At 53.7% G+C, this 18,344-nt stretch overlaps 1 protein-coding gene across 5 annotated transcripts in view; it reads left to right on the forward strand.

The window, feature by feature from the left end:
- Positions 1–18,344, forward strand: part of LOC122364642 — a 57,384-nt gene that overhangs the window by 13,096 nt on the left and 25,944 nt on the right. For all 5 annotated transcript variants that reach the window (XM_043335235.1, XM_043335240.1, XM_043335236.1 and 2 more), the window contains 5 exons: positions 100–252; positions 896–1,061; positions 2,750–2,928; positions 7,073–7,470; positions 16,339–16,426. In XM_043335235.1, the coding sequence (XP_043191170.1) occupies positions 100–252; positions 896–1,061; positions 2,750–2,928; positions 7,073–7,470; positions 16,339–16,426 (984 nt within the window). The remainder of the gene's footprint in view (positions 1–99; positions 253–895; positions 1,062–2,749; positions 2,929–7,072; positions 7,471–16,338; positions 16,427–18,344) is intronic.

The following is an 18,344-nucleotide window of genomic DNA, read 5'->3' on the forward strand; positions in this document are numbered from 1 at the left end:
ACGTACCGGCGTATTGCCAGCACATCAGCATTCCCTAGCGTTCTGACATGCCCTCCCCCTCTCGTCCCCCGATGACGTGCCGCTCTGCCCTGCCCCCAGGACTTTGTCCGCGCGCCGGACGCCGTCTCGGCGTGTAACCAGCTCTGCCAGTCGACCGGCCGTGACCTGGTGGTTCTGATGGGCAGCCAGACGGGGACTGAGTTCAGCCGCGACCTGGCCGTCTTCTCGGCTAAGGATGAGGCGCGGAACCAGGTCAGATAGGGTTGCTGCGGGGTTACCTCGGGTCAGTGGTTACCTGGGGGCTGGGGACAGTGACTGAGGTAGTCGGCTTAGATGAGGTCACCGCCTGTTTCATTTATAGATACTAGACTATATGTAACGCTTTCATATTGTTGACTGCTGTCATTTTTCAAGTGAATTGCGGGTTTGGCTTGCAGCTGTTATTTGAAGTTTTGTGTAGTGAAGTGTTGTTGGCTTGTCTGTTCGACGACATTGTGATTTCTATGACTCAGGTGGCTGTCACAATCAGGACAAGTTGTCAATGTAACTGCCAACTAGAACGTAAGACACTCGGCTTGCCAGTAGTCATTTTCTGCTTTACTTGGCCGCAATTTAGGGTTTTGTTTACGAATTGCGAACACCAGCCCCGGCGCCCCGCCCCCGTGTATTTTGTACGGCTGTTTCGTGTTCACAGCTCATAGCTGGTTTGCTAGCCCTGTCTGACGTCCTATGCAGTCTGGTCTGTGTACCTTGGTCAGGTGTGTGCCCTGCTGGAGGGCACCGTGACGCCCTGTCGTGACATTCTCTGTCTGTACATATGTGTGCCTTGTTCAGGTGTGTGCTCCTTTGTAAGGAACTGTCTGGTGTTTGATATTTGTCTGTGTGCCCTGGTCAGGTGTGTGCCGCCCTGGAGGGTGCTGTGACGCCCTGTCTGGGCCTCAGTCGAGTCAGCTCTCCTCACCAGCGGCTCACCCTGTTCAGCCAAGCGAACGTGGCCGCCTCGCGGAAGGCGGTGTTGCCGCTACTGCAGGCGCACCTGGCGGCGCTACCGGCCCCGGCAGGTCGGTAAATCACCCCCGTGTGGCCGCTGTCCCGGCGGCTGATGTAAGAATGGACAGACGGGCGAGAGGACAGGGATGCGGTTGCCGTGGTGGCATGTTCGTGGGTGGATAGGGCTAGAGGCTAGGCGCCGGGTTTTCTCGGGGTATAAGTCCACAGATGCCTTTTTGCTGTTTTTATGATTGTGTAGAAGAATGAGCTGAATGAGCCGAAGAGTGAGAATAGAAAAAATGTATTGCTGGTAAGGGGATCGGGTGCGTAACTATAGCTTGTATTTCACATGAGTTTGAGTTATAGTTGAGTTAATTATAGCTTGCATTTTCAGGTGAGCATTGCCTAACTATAGTTTGTATTTCAATTGAGTTTGAGTTTAATAATAGCTTGCACTTTAAGTTGAACATCGTACCGCGTAGTGACATGACTGATTGTCGCTGAAGTTCTGTGTGACTTTATGGTCCCGTGTGATATTGAAAGGAAGTGCTTACTCATGCTATCCATTCGACTCGATCCTACTTGTTTATTTTGCTCGTTTTTTACCTTTTTCCTCAATACATTGTTATTTTCCGATACCATTGTTGTTTCATCCTTCCACTAATCATCACTAACATGTGCTATCACAGCACGACAATGATCCCTGCGATTGAAACAAATGTACAATGTACATGAAACAAATATTTTTTCTCCGCAGCCAAAAGCCTCGCGTCATAAGGTTTCATTCTCGTTGTTTCGTTCGGGTTAGGTAATTATCTATCCTAATATTTTCTCGCTTAGGATCACTCTCTCAGGCTCATGTTTCGCTGACATGCACATTTGTACTGCTCATGTTACGGGGAAGTGTGATCCATCGCTGGCGCACCTTATTCGCTGCCTTGTGAGAATGCGTACCGCTGGTGACTGCAGCTGGTCCCTGAGTGTGAGGTGGGGTTGTCATCCTGAACTCGAGCCAGACGTACAGCGCCTTTACCGGACAACTGCTGCGCAGGATGATCGAGCGGCTTTGGTCGGCTCTCACCTCTAGTTACACTTTGATTACATACCTTTTACCTGTCGTTGATTGTTTATTTTCATTGCTAAAACTGTCTATTTCACCTCGTTGAATGGTGCTGCAATTGGTAGCATCTACCGCTAAGCATAATGAGCCGTCTGTTCAGATCAGCTTCTCCCTCTCCTGGTGTCAGTATCCGCGCGATACGTGCTATCAGCCCCCCACCCCGCACACACACACACACACACCGCGCAGAACTGAAGGTCGTCTCGGTACAATGAAAACAAACAGCCTATCGCTGGACTTTGCGCCCCGACTCTGGTTTCCATTTTGGGAGCCTGACGAGCGATAGTGTCATTCACACATACGCACCCGATAAACCGCATCTTTGGAGTTCCGCCTCTCTCTCTCTCTCTCTCTCTCTCTCTCTCTCTCTCTCTCTCTCTCTCTCTCTCTCTCTCTCTCTCTCTCTCTCTCTCTCTCTCTCTCTCTCTCTCTCTCTCTCTCTCTCTCGCTCTCTCTCTCTCTCTCTCTCTCTCTCTCTCTCTCTCTCTCTCTCTCTCTCTCTCTCTCTCTCTCTCTCTCTCTCTCTCTCTCTCTCTCTCTCTCTCTCTCTCCTCACTCACTTTGCCCCCCCCCCCCCAAGTCATGAGTCATACCTATTTCTCTATTACCCTTCCGTAACCACCCCGCACGTCTCTGCAGGCAGCGACTCGGGCGAGCTGTCTCCCGTGGGCCGTCCGACTCCGCGCAGAGCCTCGCCCCCGCCGCCTGCGCTGCCTCACCCCGTCCGACCAGAGGTGTCGGCTGACCTGAGGCCACCGAATGGCATTGACCTGGCCCTGAGCGCCCAGGTGGCTGCGCTGCTGGAACCGACCAGCACGGTGAGTACGGTACGGCACGCGGGCCGACCAGCACGGTGAGCTGACCACTGATCGCTCCTCAGAACAGTACAGCGCGGGATGTGGCAATGCAGGGGAAGGTAAAGTGGAATAATGGGTGATTTGTGTCACTTTGTAGGCATTCTGTTTATAATCTACGACCGCACACAATTAAACACGGCTTTTCTAAGTGCGGGAACTTTCATAGCATCACATAGCATGAGCCATGACTTGATACAGAATTGAGAGACCCTCCGACCTAAGATTTCCGAACTAATGGTTATTCAAACACCCATTGCCTGGTATTTCAGCTGATTGTTTCCACTGGAGAGCAATACTTTCATTTTTTTTTTCTACAGTAGGTAGTCTGGACATCCTGAAGAGATGAACTGCTCGCGGGTTCCTTCTCCTCTCTTTATGGTCGCGGTCATTAGCAATACCACGGCCGATGCGTTGCTCAACAAATTGCAACATCTTTGAAAGGTCGGCTTGCAGTCAAAATATGCAACGGTTTGAAACTTTATTTACTCTCCAACATTAGGACGGACGCCACATGAACGTCATACAGCAGCTTTATCGTTGCGCCACCCCTAAACACAAACATTTATCATGAAACGGACACCCACGACAATGGCAGTGAGAGACAGTTGTAATCTCATGGTATAGACTACCAAAGTCCCTCGTCTATTACCCCACATTAGTCAAAGCTAGTGCGCATTACAACAAATATTTCCATAATCCACATGCATATGAAGGTGATCCTTGCGCACCGTGCCGGTTTCGCGACATACAGTACAGTCAACCAGTGTAAGTTTTGCCTGTATTACCTTTGAACCGTAAATTGAAATTCTATTTACAGGTACTTTTATTTTAGCTAAGATTGGATTGGCGCTTCCCGCTGCCATTTGCACACTGATCGCGTTTGCAGCAGCTATGACTGTGCCTTTATCTGCTTCGTATTTACGCAACAATTTAAGGCGATAACTACGGATACGCTTTAAGCAGGCTCCCGCTTTACCCAAGTTTAATAATTGATAACCTGTAAAGTGCTCGTCATTTTATTGATATCTTTGCGAAAGCTGGTCGACATTTAAAAGGTTCATATGAGACCGACGAGCGCTTGTGCTTTTCAATCCCCGAGGTGGATTTCAAATTCATCGGAACTATTCAGAGCTGGTTAATTTCATCCAGCTATGTTCGCACAGTCGGTGCGGCCGTGACGTTGCCGGCCGGGCTTGCCGTGGTGGACGGCGACATCTCGGAGAGCTGGAACTGCACCACGACGATGACATAGGTGAGGATGGTGGAGAGGATGCCGAGCAGGGCGGAGCGGCGCAGTCGGAACAGGCCCAGCTCGCCGGCCGAGTCGAGGTCGCGCGCCGCCGACCGGTGCAGCAGCGCCAGCTGGGCGGCCGCCGGCGGCGCGCTCTGCTGCGGCTGCAGCCACTCGAGCTGCAGCAGCAGGTCCCGCCAGCGGCCCAGCCGGCGCAGCAGCAGCTGGCACGTCTCGCACGGCCCGGCCAGCGTCACCGCCGCCATCGGGATGTACCGGTAGAGCACCGAGACGGCCCGCTGGCCGACGGCGCCCACCTGGGTCACCGACAGCGCCACGATGATCTGACTGAGCACGCCATTCAGCGTGACGGCCGTCAGCTCCGCCGTCATGGCCACCGTGAGGCCGGAGAAGGCGTCGGCGAGGCGGCGCTGCAGGCCGCCGAGCCGCCGCAGCCGGGCGGCGTCCACCGTCCCACCGTCCCCGAGTGTGGCCTCGGCGGCGGCCGTCACCGAGCCGAGCCCCGTGGCGATCAGGTGACCGGCGAACATGAACTTGACGGCCACCATCTGCACAAACAGCCAGACGTAGATGAACGGCGCGTCATTCAGCAGCCACTCACCGCAGCGAGCTGCCGACTCCGAGCACTGCTGCTGGATCTTCCCAATCTCCCAGCCGACATGCAGAGCCGCCAGAACGACCGTCAGCGCCCAGGCGCACTCACCGGTGCGGCCAGGTTTCTGGAGAGGCCTGGGCAGCTCCGGTGTGTCTCGCACGTCTCTGAGCACGTCCGAGATCCTGTCCAGAGCGACCGCGTACCTCCGTCCGCCGCCGACCAGACACACGGTGATGGTGAGCCAGAAAGTCAGCAGCACCATCCCCACAAAGCCAGTGGCGATGACTGCCCTCAGTAGGGGCTCGCCGGCGCTGCGCAGCTCCAAGAATGCACGCACGGCGTGGATAATGATGTAGAAGTTATAGGCGGTCTGCAGCGTGAAGAGGACGGCGCCGAACAGCGCGTAGGTCCATCCTGGGCCGGACGACAGGCCGGTTACGCGCAGCAGGACGAGAAACGACCGCGAGGCAGCCGTGAGCGCGCTGTCTCGCTGAGGTGGACCGGAGGCTGGCGCGGCGGGCCGGGAGGAGCTATCCGGTCGGACGGCGTTTGAGCGGCGTTGGAACATGGCTGGCCGTGTGAACGCTACTGGCGGAATAATTTAGAATGGTATTTAACCAGTAAGTAAACAGATTCAGCTGTTGTTGACGTTCTGATGGTTTCGTCTCACACTGTGTCCAGCAACTCAAGTTCTTCGTGTCCTCTCCAGCTAAGTCCTACCTCGATGATGTGCCATGCGCGAATGCCGCCGCACTCAGTCGTCAAGTGGTCAAAGCCTGGAAGGCGGTGGCCCCATAACGACAAATTGCTGCCAAACACCAACCGCGATGTGTGTCACATCCGTGTAGACGGTCACACAATATAGGAAACCGCCAGTCAGGTCACAAACGGTGCGAAAGTGCGAGCAGGGTCGATACTGTTTGCTGAGGTTCGACGTTTCAGGCGAAGTTTGCAGTCACCTGCTGTACCTTTTTTATTTTGTGTGGGTGTAGGATGCATGGCTGAGCGGGACCGTTATTGGCGGCTGTGGCTGTCATTTGTGTGGAGTATGCGTTAGTGCACCTTTTCAGTGTCGATGTTGTTGGTTCTGGAGTTGCTGTGGTGTTTGGTCAGGCCTCAGTCGATATCGGCGTCGGATGTCAATGTGACAGGTTCTATGGAGTCGGCGGCATTGGCTGACATCGAGGTGTTGCCAAGTCCGGCCTGGTCGCTCATGTGCTTTATTCATTGACGAATCCGCTTCTTCTTTGTAGCGGCGCCTTTCGGACTATAATAGAAATTTTGCGGAATAGTTTAATTAAGTAATATTATTGAATTGTTATGACGAAAACTCTGGTTTCCATTTACCGAATCAAATATATTTTGTTAGTATTTGGTGTGTAGGTGTATGGAACTATACATTTCCCCGTCTCCCTGATGGTGACGCTAACTGAATGTGTTGGACATCGCGCGTCTCTCTGTTTTAGTTTGCACTCGTCATATGCCATACCATCAAGGCTGTAATATAAGTACTCTTAGACATTCTCAGTTTCGCCGAAAAGAGTACATATCACGTTGTTAGCTGCAGCTGCCTTTACCTCGTATAATCTAAAAAGAAGAAGAAAAAACATGGTCTAACCCACCTTGTCGTGAAGTAAGCGTGCGTGTGTGTGAGAGAGTGATCGAATCTTTCCAATAAAATTCATGATACCTTCTTTTGACCGTAGTAGCCTCGTATCTGATTCTGATCCGGCGCTGTCAGCTGTGTCACCTTACCTGACATGTATGTGAGACTCTTACTTGACTAACGTCATTCAAACATTATCACTTGCGCCCAACCTCCCCGGACCTGGATGAGCCAACTACCCGATTTTTATCAATCTGGCCAGTTTGACCTCATGTGACTGTTTGAATAGAACCTGCGGCAGTGTCAGACTTGCATGTGATCAATTCGAACCCACTCGGCCCTTTTTAGGCCTGCCCTGCGCAGGATACCCATCTTCTCTATATCAGACGCCACCTGCCCTATATCAGACGCTTCCTGTCCTATATCAGACGCTACCTGTCCTATATCAGACGCTACCTGTCCTATATCAGACGCTACCTGCCCTGTATCAGACCTCATCTGCCCTGTATCAGACCCAACCCTCCCTCTATCAGACCCCACCTGCCCTATATCAGACCTTAGCTGACATGTATCAGACCCAACCCTCTATCAGACCCCGCTTGCCCCGCACCCGACTCCCCGCTGACCGGCTGCCCCTCGCTCCGTCCGGCAGGCGGGCAGCTCCCAGAGCTCAGCGCACAGCTCTGTCCCGTACACACCACAGAACAGCGTGGCCGACTCGGACGCCATCGCCGACGTCACGCTGCCGTCGTTCAACTCGCGCGAGCTGCTGCAGCGCATCGAGCTGCGGCGCGGACCGCTCGGCGGCTTCGAGGGCGCCGACGACATCGGCGCCTACCCGTTCACACCCAAAAACAGCTTCGTCGAAGAAGGGAGCACCCTGGAGGCGACGTACCGACACATGAACATGGCCGAGCTCGATTCGGACGCCATTCTGCAGCGGGTGCACGAGAAGAAACGCAACAACGAGCTGTTTGACGACATTGAGGAGGAGGAGACGGACGTGACGGGACCGGCGGCGGGCGCCACTGGCGGCGCGCTGGTCGACAGGTGAGCCAGTGACGCGCCGCGAGCTCAGCTGCATGCTGCCGCCGCCTCCGAGCCGCTCCCTGTGTGTGTACGTGTGAGTCGGTGTGGGTGGGCCGCGCCGGGCCCAGAAAGCTGCAGTGTGTCGGCCAGTACGAGCGTCCACGGGCCAGCGAGGCGCGAGCTGCCGACAGATGCAATACCAGGGGTGCCCGGAGATCGTCCGGTCTGGGCTGGAGGCGGGGTCGGATCACGGGGGTCACTTGGAAGGGGGCTCGGCTGGACTTGTTATATTGGCAAGTCCAGTTCTCGCTCTGGGTACCGTAAGGACCTGTACCCGCTGGTAATGAGGTTTGCGCAGGGCCTTCGGGCGGGCCTGGGCGCGCCGTTATGAACTGTCACTTGGCCTGTCTCTTGGACAGGCGAGGGGGACAGTGACAGTGCCCCCAGTCATGGGCGGGCTCTGGGGTCCGAGACAGTCAGCCGGGACCGGTGGCGCCCTCCCACCTGAGCCAGGCTTTCAGATGGCGCTGCGATAGCGGCTGCGCCTTTCGGGGATGGCTCCCAGTGGAGCGCGAGGCGCGGGAGCTGGGTGTCCTCCCTGTTACCAATAGTCACATCAACATGCCTGCTGGACAGTTTAGCGTACCGACGGCGCATTGTTTTTACTGTTTGCTGGGGTACGGGCGTCGCTAGGTGAACCAGACAGATCATTTACATGTTCTATTTTGTTCAGTCATGGAAACAATGCGATTTGTTTCGAATTTTGGATTGCCTAGGCATTTGCATGCATGAACGCTTTTAGTCAATGGTAGGTGATACATCTTAAGTTGTGCTTTGCCTTTATATGTGTATCTGTTTTCGACGTACACCGTATGGCCAGAACTGTCGCCACATTTATTTTCCGCATGTTAGCACGGCATTCACTGCGCACCGATGGTGCATCGGCAGGTCAGTTGGATTGTTTACCCCGGCCAACTCCTCATGATCCGTGATGGCGAATATATACTGAGTGATGACGCTTGTCTTATTTTTCTTTTGCTCGAAGACGCTTATGCTTGCTGTAGAGCTCTGCACAGTGCACGATCCACATGCCAGACATGTACCGACTCCCCTGCGGTGACCGTATCGATGGATAACGCTGCCATCTGCATCTCTAGTCATCCTGCTGGTTGGCGCGCAGTAATGAGTTCAGTGAATCAGAGCCGCGCAATGCCAGTGACGGCCGATGATATTGGCCAGACTGAATCGCCCTCGGGACCCCCTCTCAGGACTGGTCGGTACTTTCTTTTGAAACGTCATTGCCTACGCGACATCGAGGGGACATAACGTCACTTTGTGAACTGCACCTGCTGGACACGTTTCACCTATCATACTCTTTGCTGTTTGCTGCCACGCTTGTAGCCCATTGCACACGCAATTAATTTGCACCCGTTTCAGGTATGACTATTTTTATTAGCACCCGAAAACGTTTGAGCAATGAAGACTTACTTATGAAAGATGAATGTAGGTACTAGGTAGCACCGGCAGCACCATAGCGCACAATAGTGCTGCCAGTGACGCTGAAGTGTTTTGCAGTTCTGTTAATGTGCATAACTACGCACCGGGTGCACTTAGTGCAGCTGCACCCTCACCAGCATCATCACATCACGATTGTTTGTGTGACCCTGTATAAACATAACTGGCGTTGCTCGCAGCCGCCCGGTGAGCGCTGTATGTGCAGCGGCTGCGCAGCAGTGGATGCTAGGCAGAAACGCACCTCGGCCAGTGTCCTCAGGAAGGATGGAAAATTCCGGTCGGTCGTCTCGGGGGTGCAGCTCTCCGCGACGCCAGTGCTGGATTCCATTAACTTCCGTGCTAACTTTTTGATCCCGACTCTGGGTGGTGCAATCGGTTCTCCTGAACTCTGCTGTTCGTCCCATCACAATCGGCGCTCAGACTGAGCTGGGAAAAAGAAGATGGTAGTCGAGAAGCGATGGGGCTGCTTCTGAGCAAGGATGTTCGGCCTCATATCTAACCGCTCGCTGACAGAAAACATACTGGGCTAATAATGTGTACCTCGTTCTCGGCGACTAGCCTCCTGCGGCCCTCACCAGGGCCTATTTTAACATGTTAACTGGGGGGGCAAATGCCCCCGCACTCAACAGAATTGCCCCCCTAGTCGTCGAGATTTGCCCACTATAAAAATGGGCATAAAGGAACAGGCTGACAAACATACTACGTAACTACTGTGACTTGTTTTGCAATGGATGTCAAATGAGTCAGTCTGTAAGTAATGACCAGTGGTGTATCTAAGGGTGGGTCATATGGGTCATGACCCCCCACCCTCTTGGGGCCCGGGGAAACCACAGGCCTGCCAGGGGCACCACCGGCCTGTCAGGGGCACCACAGGCCTGTTGGGAGCACCATCAACCTAGCAAGAGCACCATAGGTCTGCCAGGGGCACCACAGACCTGCCAGGGGCCCCACCGGCCTCGCAGGGGCACCACCTTGGGCCTGTCAGGGGTACCACCACAGGCCCGCCAGGGGCACCATAGGCCTGCCAGAGGCACCATGGTCTAGCAAGGGCGCCACGGACCTGTCAGGGGCACCAGAGGCCTAGTATGGACACCACATGCCTGGCAGGGACACCACCGGCCTCGCAGGGACTGGGACACCTTGGGCCTGTTAGTGGCACCACGTGCCTGTCGGGGACACTCCAGGCTTGTCAGGAGCACCACAGTCCTGTCAGGGCCCAGGGGCACCACCGGCCTCACGTGGGCACCACCGGCCTCGCAAAGGCATCATGGGCCTGTCATGGGCACCACGGGCCTGTCGTTGGAACTTCAGGCTTGTCAGGGGCACCACAGTTCTTTCAGATGCACCGGCGGCCTAGCACCATGGCACCATGTTTGGCCGAGGTCGCGATTCGGCGTATGTCGCCTCGCATTAGCCGCGCGTTTGCAGTCTTTTCGTGGTTTCAAACGTTCAAACATGGGATATGATGTTGCTCCCATGCATTAGGGTGGGTGTCAAGATCACCGGAAGGTCAGGTCAGATCATTTACCTTTGATGACCTCGGTTCACATTTTCGAGTTTTATATGTTTCTAGGCTAGTTTTTGGAGCTGAATTCGAATTAAGCAACCATTTGACCATTTACGAAGTAGTTTTGGTGCCTTCGTAACATGTTACGAAGCTCTCAGAGGCGGTTGCCACCTACTACGAATACCCGGCAAAACCCTTACTGGTTGACCTGACCTGACCTGACCTGGCCTAAATGCATGAAGACATCATCTATGATCATAACTAACATGATATTCGTGATCAGCACCCCGAAAAACCATAGCAGCCACTCTTTACGACGCTCTAACAGGTCCCGATTTTCCCGACTTTTGGGTCAATGACCTGACCTGGAAGGTCAACCGATGACCTAGGACCTTAACCCACGAGCCGCTGGGGGGGGCATAAAGTTGCCCCCCCTTTACGTTTTGTGAAATATCTCCGAAACCTGATGAGCTACGAACGTGAAACTTTGCATAGCTTCTAATGAATACCTAGGCAATGTTTGAGGAAAGTTTGGTGGTTGTAGCACCTAAGATGACGTCACAGTGACGTCATAAAGTTTTGTCGTTTTCCGATATGGACCGTTTCTGATGACGCTAAGCATGAAACTCGACTGTAAATGAACTAGACAGCACCTGCTGTCATCCTAAAACATCTTACTACACTTCCATCTAGTTTCTGACCAATAATCGGCCCTTTATATTCGGTCCCATATATGTGATGTATCGTGAGGAATATGAGAGTCGCAAATCTATAATTTCACTTATGACGTCACTGTGACGTCATTTCAAATGGGATCGACACCAAATTCGGGCACAACCTCGGCTAGGTATTCAGGAAGATGTATGCAAAGTTTCGTTTCTCTATCTCTTCGCGTTGCGACGATATCGTCGCAGAAGTAAAGGGGGGGGGGGCAACTTTATGCCCCCCCCCCAGCGGCCGGCGGGTGGCGCGGAGGCCCAGCGGCCGCCGGGTTAAAATTGGGTATAATCGGCTTCCTTTCATCACGGGCAACACGGTCGTTTTTCCCGCGAAGCTCTAGCTCGATCAGGGGCCAACGGACCCCCCCCCCCTATACGCTCGCTACTGGAAACACCAATACGGGCGAGGGTTGATGGATTATTAAAGACAATTTTCCAGGTTGCCCCCCCAGTCAAATTCCCTTAAAATAGGCTCTGGCCCTCACGGTTCGTCGGAAGGTCAACTCAGGCTCAAAAGAAACGATATATGCCATTCGAAAGCTTACGGTGAGCTGAATCCAAAAATGTATTTTTTATCAAAATCGATCGATGGCCTTTTTTGAAAATTGCGTTTTTCTAAAAACTTAATATTTTTTATTCAACGGGCTGTCCCGGACATTCTTGAAAACATAAACATGTATTTTTGAGTTCCAGTGAAAGCTGAACGCCTGAAGAACAATATTTAGCGAAGCAATATTTCCAAACATTAATATGCGTCTCCCACAGCCGAAAATAAGGCGCAATCACACAGCTCAGTGTCACGATGGACCAAAGTCAGCCACACAGAAGCGTGAAATGACCCTTATCGACTCGCAGACCCGGCGCTCTCGACCCGCCTGATCGGCCACGGAAAGAACGTTCGGCTCTCGTTCTGCTAAACAAATGTCAAAGTTGTCAGTTTAACTGTCCACATCGCTATTAAAGCTATTCAGGATACCTGTGAAGAAAATTCATTGTTCTGTCATCTTCACATCATGCATTAATTTGCATATGTTCATGTCTACTTTGCTCAATTGAGCTTGGTATCATGCCCATATAAGGAAAATTGGCCGCGCTGAAATGTCAGAGGCTGCACCGGCCTCAGCTCGGGTGGAGTGGGGGTAGCGCCCGGCGGGGCAGGGTAACCTTTGACCGGTCGCACGGCCCAGCAGCTGTCACCAGTACAGCCTCTGACAGTGAAACCCCGCTCACTTCCCCTGCGCGGGCACTGATCGCAGCTGGATGGAACAAAACATGTATAAGAAAAATGTAATTAAAGCATGTTGTAAATCAAGCAGAACAATGGATTTTCTTCACAGGTATCCTGAGTAACTTTAATAGCGATGTGGACAGTTAAAGTGGCAAATATTAGGTACGTACATTTGTTTAGTAGAACGAGAGCCGAACGTTCTTTCCGTGGCCGGTCAGGCGGGCCGAGAGCGCCGGGTCTGCGAGTCGATAAGGGTCATTTCACGCTTATGTGTGGCTGACTTTGGTCCATCGTGATACTGAGATGTGTGATTGCGCCTTATTGTCGGCTGTGGGAGACGCATATTAATGTTTGGAAATATTGCTTCGCTGAATATTGTTCTTTTGGCTTTCAGCTTTCACTGGAACTCAAAAATACATGTTTATGTTTTCAAGAATGTCCGGGACAGCCCGTTGAATAAAATATTATTAAGTTTTTACAAAAACGCAATTTTCAAAAAAGGCCATCGATCGATTTTGATAAAAAATACATTTTTGGATTCAGCTCACCGTCAGCTTTCGAATGGTATATACCGTTTCTTTTGAGCCTGAGTTGACCTTCCGACGAACCGTGCCTGCCGTGCTTTGAGGGTCGCTATTGTGTCATAGCATCCCGGTAGCAATTAACCACCCTTCTGCCATATACCGGCCGCCCTGGGCTATTTACCACCCCCGCCCGCTATTTACCGGCTGGGTCGGCCGGCGCGGCTGGCGGGTATTCCGAATTTCCCGTGCTGCGCGCCCGGTCGGTCGGTCGGACCGGTAGACTCTGCCGGGACCGGTGGAGCCAGTGGTGGCGGCTCTGATTGGTCCGCTCGCCGCCGGTGGAGCGCCCCTCCCTCCCGACCCCACTCACGCTCGCAGCGGCGGCCAGTCGAGTTCGAGTTGAGTGCTGTGGTGTGTGCGGCGCCCCGCTGCGGCGGTCAGCGGTGACCGGGAGGTGGAGGCGGTGTTTTAATCGGTGATCGTCACTGTAGTGTCCACCTGAGGCGGAAGGTCCTCCACAACCCTTCCAGCGAACGGTGGGAGGCATCTTACTGGAGGGCATCTCTTACACTCGCTCTTGTCCAGGTAAGAATCATCCGCTCAGCTGATAGCTGTGCCGGACGCCGGTGTCTGTATGCAGTGAAGGCCAACCTGTGAGGGCGACTGGGGTGGCCGGTGACGTCATTAACCAGTTACTGGTCCAACTGGCCAGCAGCGCTACTGGCGGATCAATTTGCGGTGGCCAGTCAGGGCACGCACCGGTGACCTTGACCTCACCTGACCAGCGACCGCCGACCGTGTCCCTGCAATCCCCCCACACTAACGCATTGCGTAACTTCATCCGTGATACATGCTCAGAATAGCGGGCCTGAGCCCTGAGCCCTGAAATGCTCAGCATTTCGGTCGGCGTCAGACACATCGATAACGGCCGCCCGACCCTGGTCCCCTCCCCCTCCCCACCCTACCGCGAGGGCCGGGGGCGGTCACCTGGTCGGTAAGGGGAGGGGGAGGGACGGAGGGTGGTGGGGCCAGGTGGCATTGCGGTGTGTGCGGCGCGTGCTCAACTGAGCACTGACAACGGCACGCGACACGTGACAGTCACGAATTGTTGGATAGGAACCCAAGTATGGTTTACTTACCGCCACACCTGAGGTCATGTTCCAGCGTGAATCAGCTTTGTGAGAGGTCTAATCTGAACAGGATGTGACTTAATTCACAGCAGTGAGCGGCGCTGCACCGTGCACACAGCGGAGGTACTGCCTCGCATCAGCTGTGCTGTCGAAACCGCCAGCACCGGTACAGCATGTAGACGCGTTCGCGGTTCGCGTGACTTACGTGGTTCCGTTCAACACGGCACATGCAGCATTGACTGCCGAAGGACACAGCTGCTTTGTATGGAGCTCCAGTGGCTAAGTGCGTAATGGCCTTGTCGTTAACGAGCCCATTAACCACGACAAAGCACAAAGCACAAGGAGACCAGTAATAGGGATTGGCTTTCATATCAAAGTAGGTACTACACCTTTTGATTTCTGATTGGTGCAGTACTTTTTATAGATTCTCAACTAATAATAGACCCTTCCTTGATAAGAAGATCCTTGCCTAAGCGATCTGCACTTTTCCATACTGGTCCATCGGTACCTTTTCTGTGCTCTGACCAGCTCATAACCCCACGTCTGATCCGATCTGGGAGGCAGCTGGAGGGCGCTGAGGTAGCAGTCCGGTGTGGGCGGATCGGACGGGCCGGCTGGACAGCTGCTAACTCCGGGTATTTCACGGTCAGACAGCGCGGCCATTCCTGGTGATCCGCGGACCTGAACGGACCGAGCCGGCCAGTCACTGCCGCGGCTGATCCGCTGCGCTGGGATACTGGACAGGCGCTGATACACTGCGTAGGACAGGCGCTGATACACTGCGAAGGACTGGCGCTGATGCACCGCACTGGACAGACGCTGATACACTACACAGTACACAGGACAGATGCTGACATAGACTTCACGACGCTGGACATTAGACAGGCGCTAATACACCACACTGGACAGGCGCTGGCATAGACGTTACCTCACTGGAGAGTTATAGACAGCCGCTGATCGATCACACTAATTCGTTGTGTAAACCAGTAGACGCCGATTCGATTGTGGCTGATCATCCTTGTCTGGGAGTCTTACTAGGTTTAGGTCTAGAGGTTCGCTCATGTTTTGGCAATCTGTGGTTAGCGAAATGAAGCTGCTCACCCATCGTTTGTCTGGTCTGGTGCCGCGTTATGGAGAGCCTCAATCTTGCTGAGGACATTGACACTTCCTGGGAGGCGAGTGGATGGGATTTAATAGGGCGCTAAGCTTAGATAGAATAGGACTTATCTTGCCTGAGGGTGAGTAGATCCAAAGGGAAGTTATTCCCACGGACACTCGAACCTCGAGCTGCTCGATTTAAAGGTGCAGTGTCTACTCAAAAGCAGCATTGTGATGAATTATTATTTATAGGTGCTAAGCTTTGCCAAATGCAGTGGACAATCGTCCATCCTAGAGCAACGGAAGTTCTTGTTCGCCTCCAGAAATAGCTGTTTTCGATGAAGCACACCTTTGGCCCCTCCCTGACGTGCTGTACCAGGGCGGCCACAGCCCGCACCCCTGTCCCTCCGTGGTGCCCCGCTGACCGCGCCCTGTCAGCAGCAGGGTGACGCAGACTGCAGAGCGGGGTCCCACATGCCGCCAGATAGCGGGACACACCTGCACTTAACCCTCCACTCTGGGCCGCGACACGACCCGGCGGCGTGAAAAGCCGCGCCCAGCCGCTCGGCCGGAACACTGCCGTTCGATTCACGTGTTCTGAATCAGGCAGTCTGGAGGCGCGGCGCAATTCGTGCGCTGCAAGCTTTCGTCGGGCTTTGATGAGTTTTGAATTGCTGAATTGATTGAAGCGAAAATTCCGTCATTTCGCACCTAGGAACGTGCAAAATCGAACTGGTAAAACTGATTTCAAATTATTGATATCCACATTCCGCTTGCCTGCTCTTTGTGTTAGCTGTGGTGTAATTTAGGCATGCAATATGGCAGACAAGAGCCCAGTGACGTGCTTTGCACTTTCCCGCTACTGATTCTTGTCTTTTTGGCTGGCAGTTTGCAGCAATACGTAATGCACCGCTCACCAGCTGCCTCCCCGTTTGCGTTATTATCACTGTAACTTCACGCCGATGTTATGACATTATCATTATCACGCAGATGTTTTGTCATACCCACCTACATTGAACCACACCCCAGAAGTTATTGCAGAGTACCAATAGAGACTGTCTATGATAAAGGGAACCCTCACTGCGTAGTTTAACGTCAGTAGTCGAGCACTGCGCTGCCACAGTGTCGTCTCCGAGTGTCCTCACGCCGCGTTTTGTCTGCGTTCCAGCCGGGCCCCTAACGGCGTCACCAGGGCGGGCCAGCAGCAGAGGGCCGGCGACCGGTCAGAGGCCGGCTCCCGTCACTCGGCCGACACGGTGAGTGGTCAGATGACCCGGCCCGAGCTGATCTGACACTGATCCGATCCTGAGTCTGACCTGGCCTGGCCCTGACGCCTGACGTCTGACCCTGACCTGATCTGATCCTGAGTCTGACCCGACCATGACCTGGCCTGACTCTGACCTGACAATGACCTGGCGGCTGACTCTGACCTGGCTGACCTGAAACGAGTCGTTATTTGACCCTGTGTGTGATGGAACGTTGAGCCCGCCGGCTCGCAGTCGTTTGCCACACAATTCACAACCTTTTCCAAGTCTTTTCCGAACTTCGTCCCATGAGACTGCTGCGCTTCATGAACTAGACAGCAATCTATAATGGCGCGCTTGTATAAACTGTCGACGGCCGAACCGTCGGCTCGAGGAGCTCATTACTTGCTCTCCCAGTCTCCAGCACGCCCACGCCAATCTCTCACGCTCTGATGTGCAGCGGAGAAGCGGCTGCAGTGCGCGATACTGTCAACACGGTGCCGTCAATCTGATGAGCCGTAGACTCGATCGATCACACACTGCCGTCTAGAAGGCTGCGATGTAACAACCCCGTCCCAATAAATCAGCTGGCGAGCCCGTTTTGTGACTATCTCCTGCTCCAGTTCGTCAGCCCTTTTCAATTTGGAGGAAGAAGGGAGAGGCTATCGCACCTGGAGTAGTAAAGTAATCTTGCCTGGACAGGCGTGTATTTTGTCACAAAACATGGTCCGGAAAACAGCTAACCGCGAAGTGCCTTGCGCTTAGCAGGCGCGACCGGCCAATTATTTCGCTGTTAGGGAGCTGAGGGAATCTGGAAAACTTTGTTCCTCGGCATGACTTTGTGTTGGATTTAGTAGTTTGTCGTGGACGAATGGCTGTTGTGTTGTCGCGCACGGTTCGCGGATTGTGCGGGAAAATCCCTCGAGTCACCGCAATAACCGGGCCTCTGTGAGTTATGTCCAACTGGTGGCTGTCTCCTCAAGCGCTGTAATACCGGGTTGGCTGTGAGCACGACTGCTGTGATGTCCGCTGAAAAGCCGCAAATGTCTGCAATCTCATTGCGTTATATGCTGTTGAGCATTTATGGTCTGGCTGGGACTCTTTTTCATTTGTCTGACTGAGACCGCCCCACCAGCACGCCGGGGCAATTTGTGTGCTGCTGTTGGACGCCTTTTTCAGCCCGGAGTCTGTCGTTTCGCATTGCCGGCTCTACCAGTTCAGCTGATTCGTTCTGACCGTTTGGGAATCCGGGAGATACCGCACCGGTCTAACTTACGATCACCTCTGCAAGTCCGGCTGGCTCTCGGGGCTCTCAGCTGGGACTTTACGACCAGACAACGCCCGACTCTGCCAGGGCGAGCATGCGGATGCCTGCTCTCAACTGGAACCGTCTGGGCTCTGTGGGCCGTCTGGTGCCGTCAGGGAGACCACACTGAGTCGAGGACATCGTTGTTGTGCGAGTCACTCGCGATAGCGGCCGTATTCCCCGTGAGAGAGCGCTGCGGGCTCCCGCCCTCCGCCGCTCGGTCCCAGCGTGTGACCGGCCTCCAGCTGCGCGCTGGAAAACACACCGTTACGGTGGTCATTGTTTAGATGCTGCTGGGTAATACCGGGTCAGGAATGGTGGGATCGTAGCAGGTATCTGTCAGTGCTGATCCCTTAGCGGCAAGCGGCCGTGTTTCAAAACTATGGTGGAGTTTTTAGTGTTTTTGAGAGATGGCAGATGCCTGATACATATTATTGCCCGAAGCGGAGAGGTGATTCGAAATGAGGTATTCCTTCAGTAGGCATCCCCTTGGCTTTATTCCAGAGATGCCAAGCGCATGCTCTTTGAGTCAAGCTAACCACCCATGAACAAAATCTAGAAGCTCGAGACCGAAATCTGGCTGAAGTGCTAGTCCTCGGACTAATGTATCGCTCGAGTTCGTGC

The sequence above is a fragment of the Amphibalanus amphitrite genome, unplaced genomic scaffold (assembly GCF_019059575.1).
Source record: "Amphibalanus amphitrite isolate SeventyFive unplaced genomic scaffold, NRLGWU_Aamphi_draft 000688F_arrow, whole genome shotgun sequence".
NCBI classification, from domain to species: domain Eukaryota; kingdom Metazoa; phylum Arthropoda; class Thecostraca; order Balanomorpha; family Balanidae; genus Amphibalanus; species Amphibalanus amphitrite.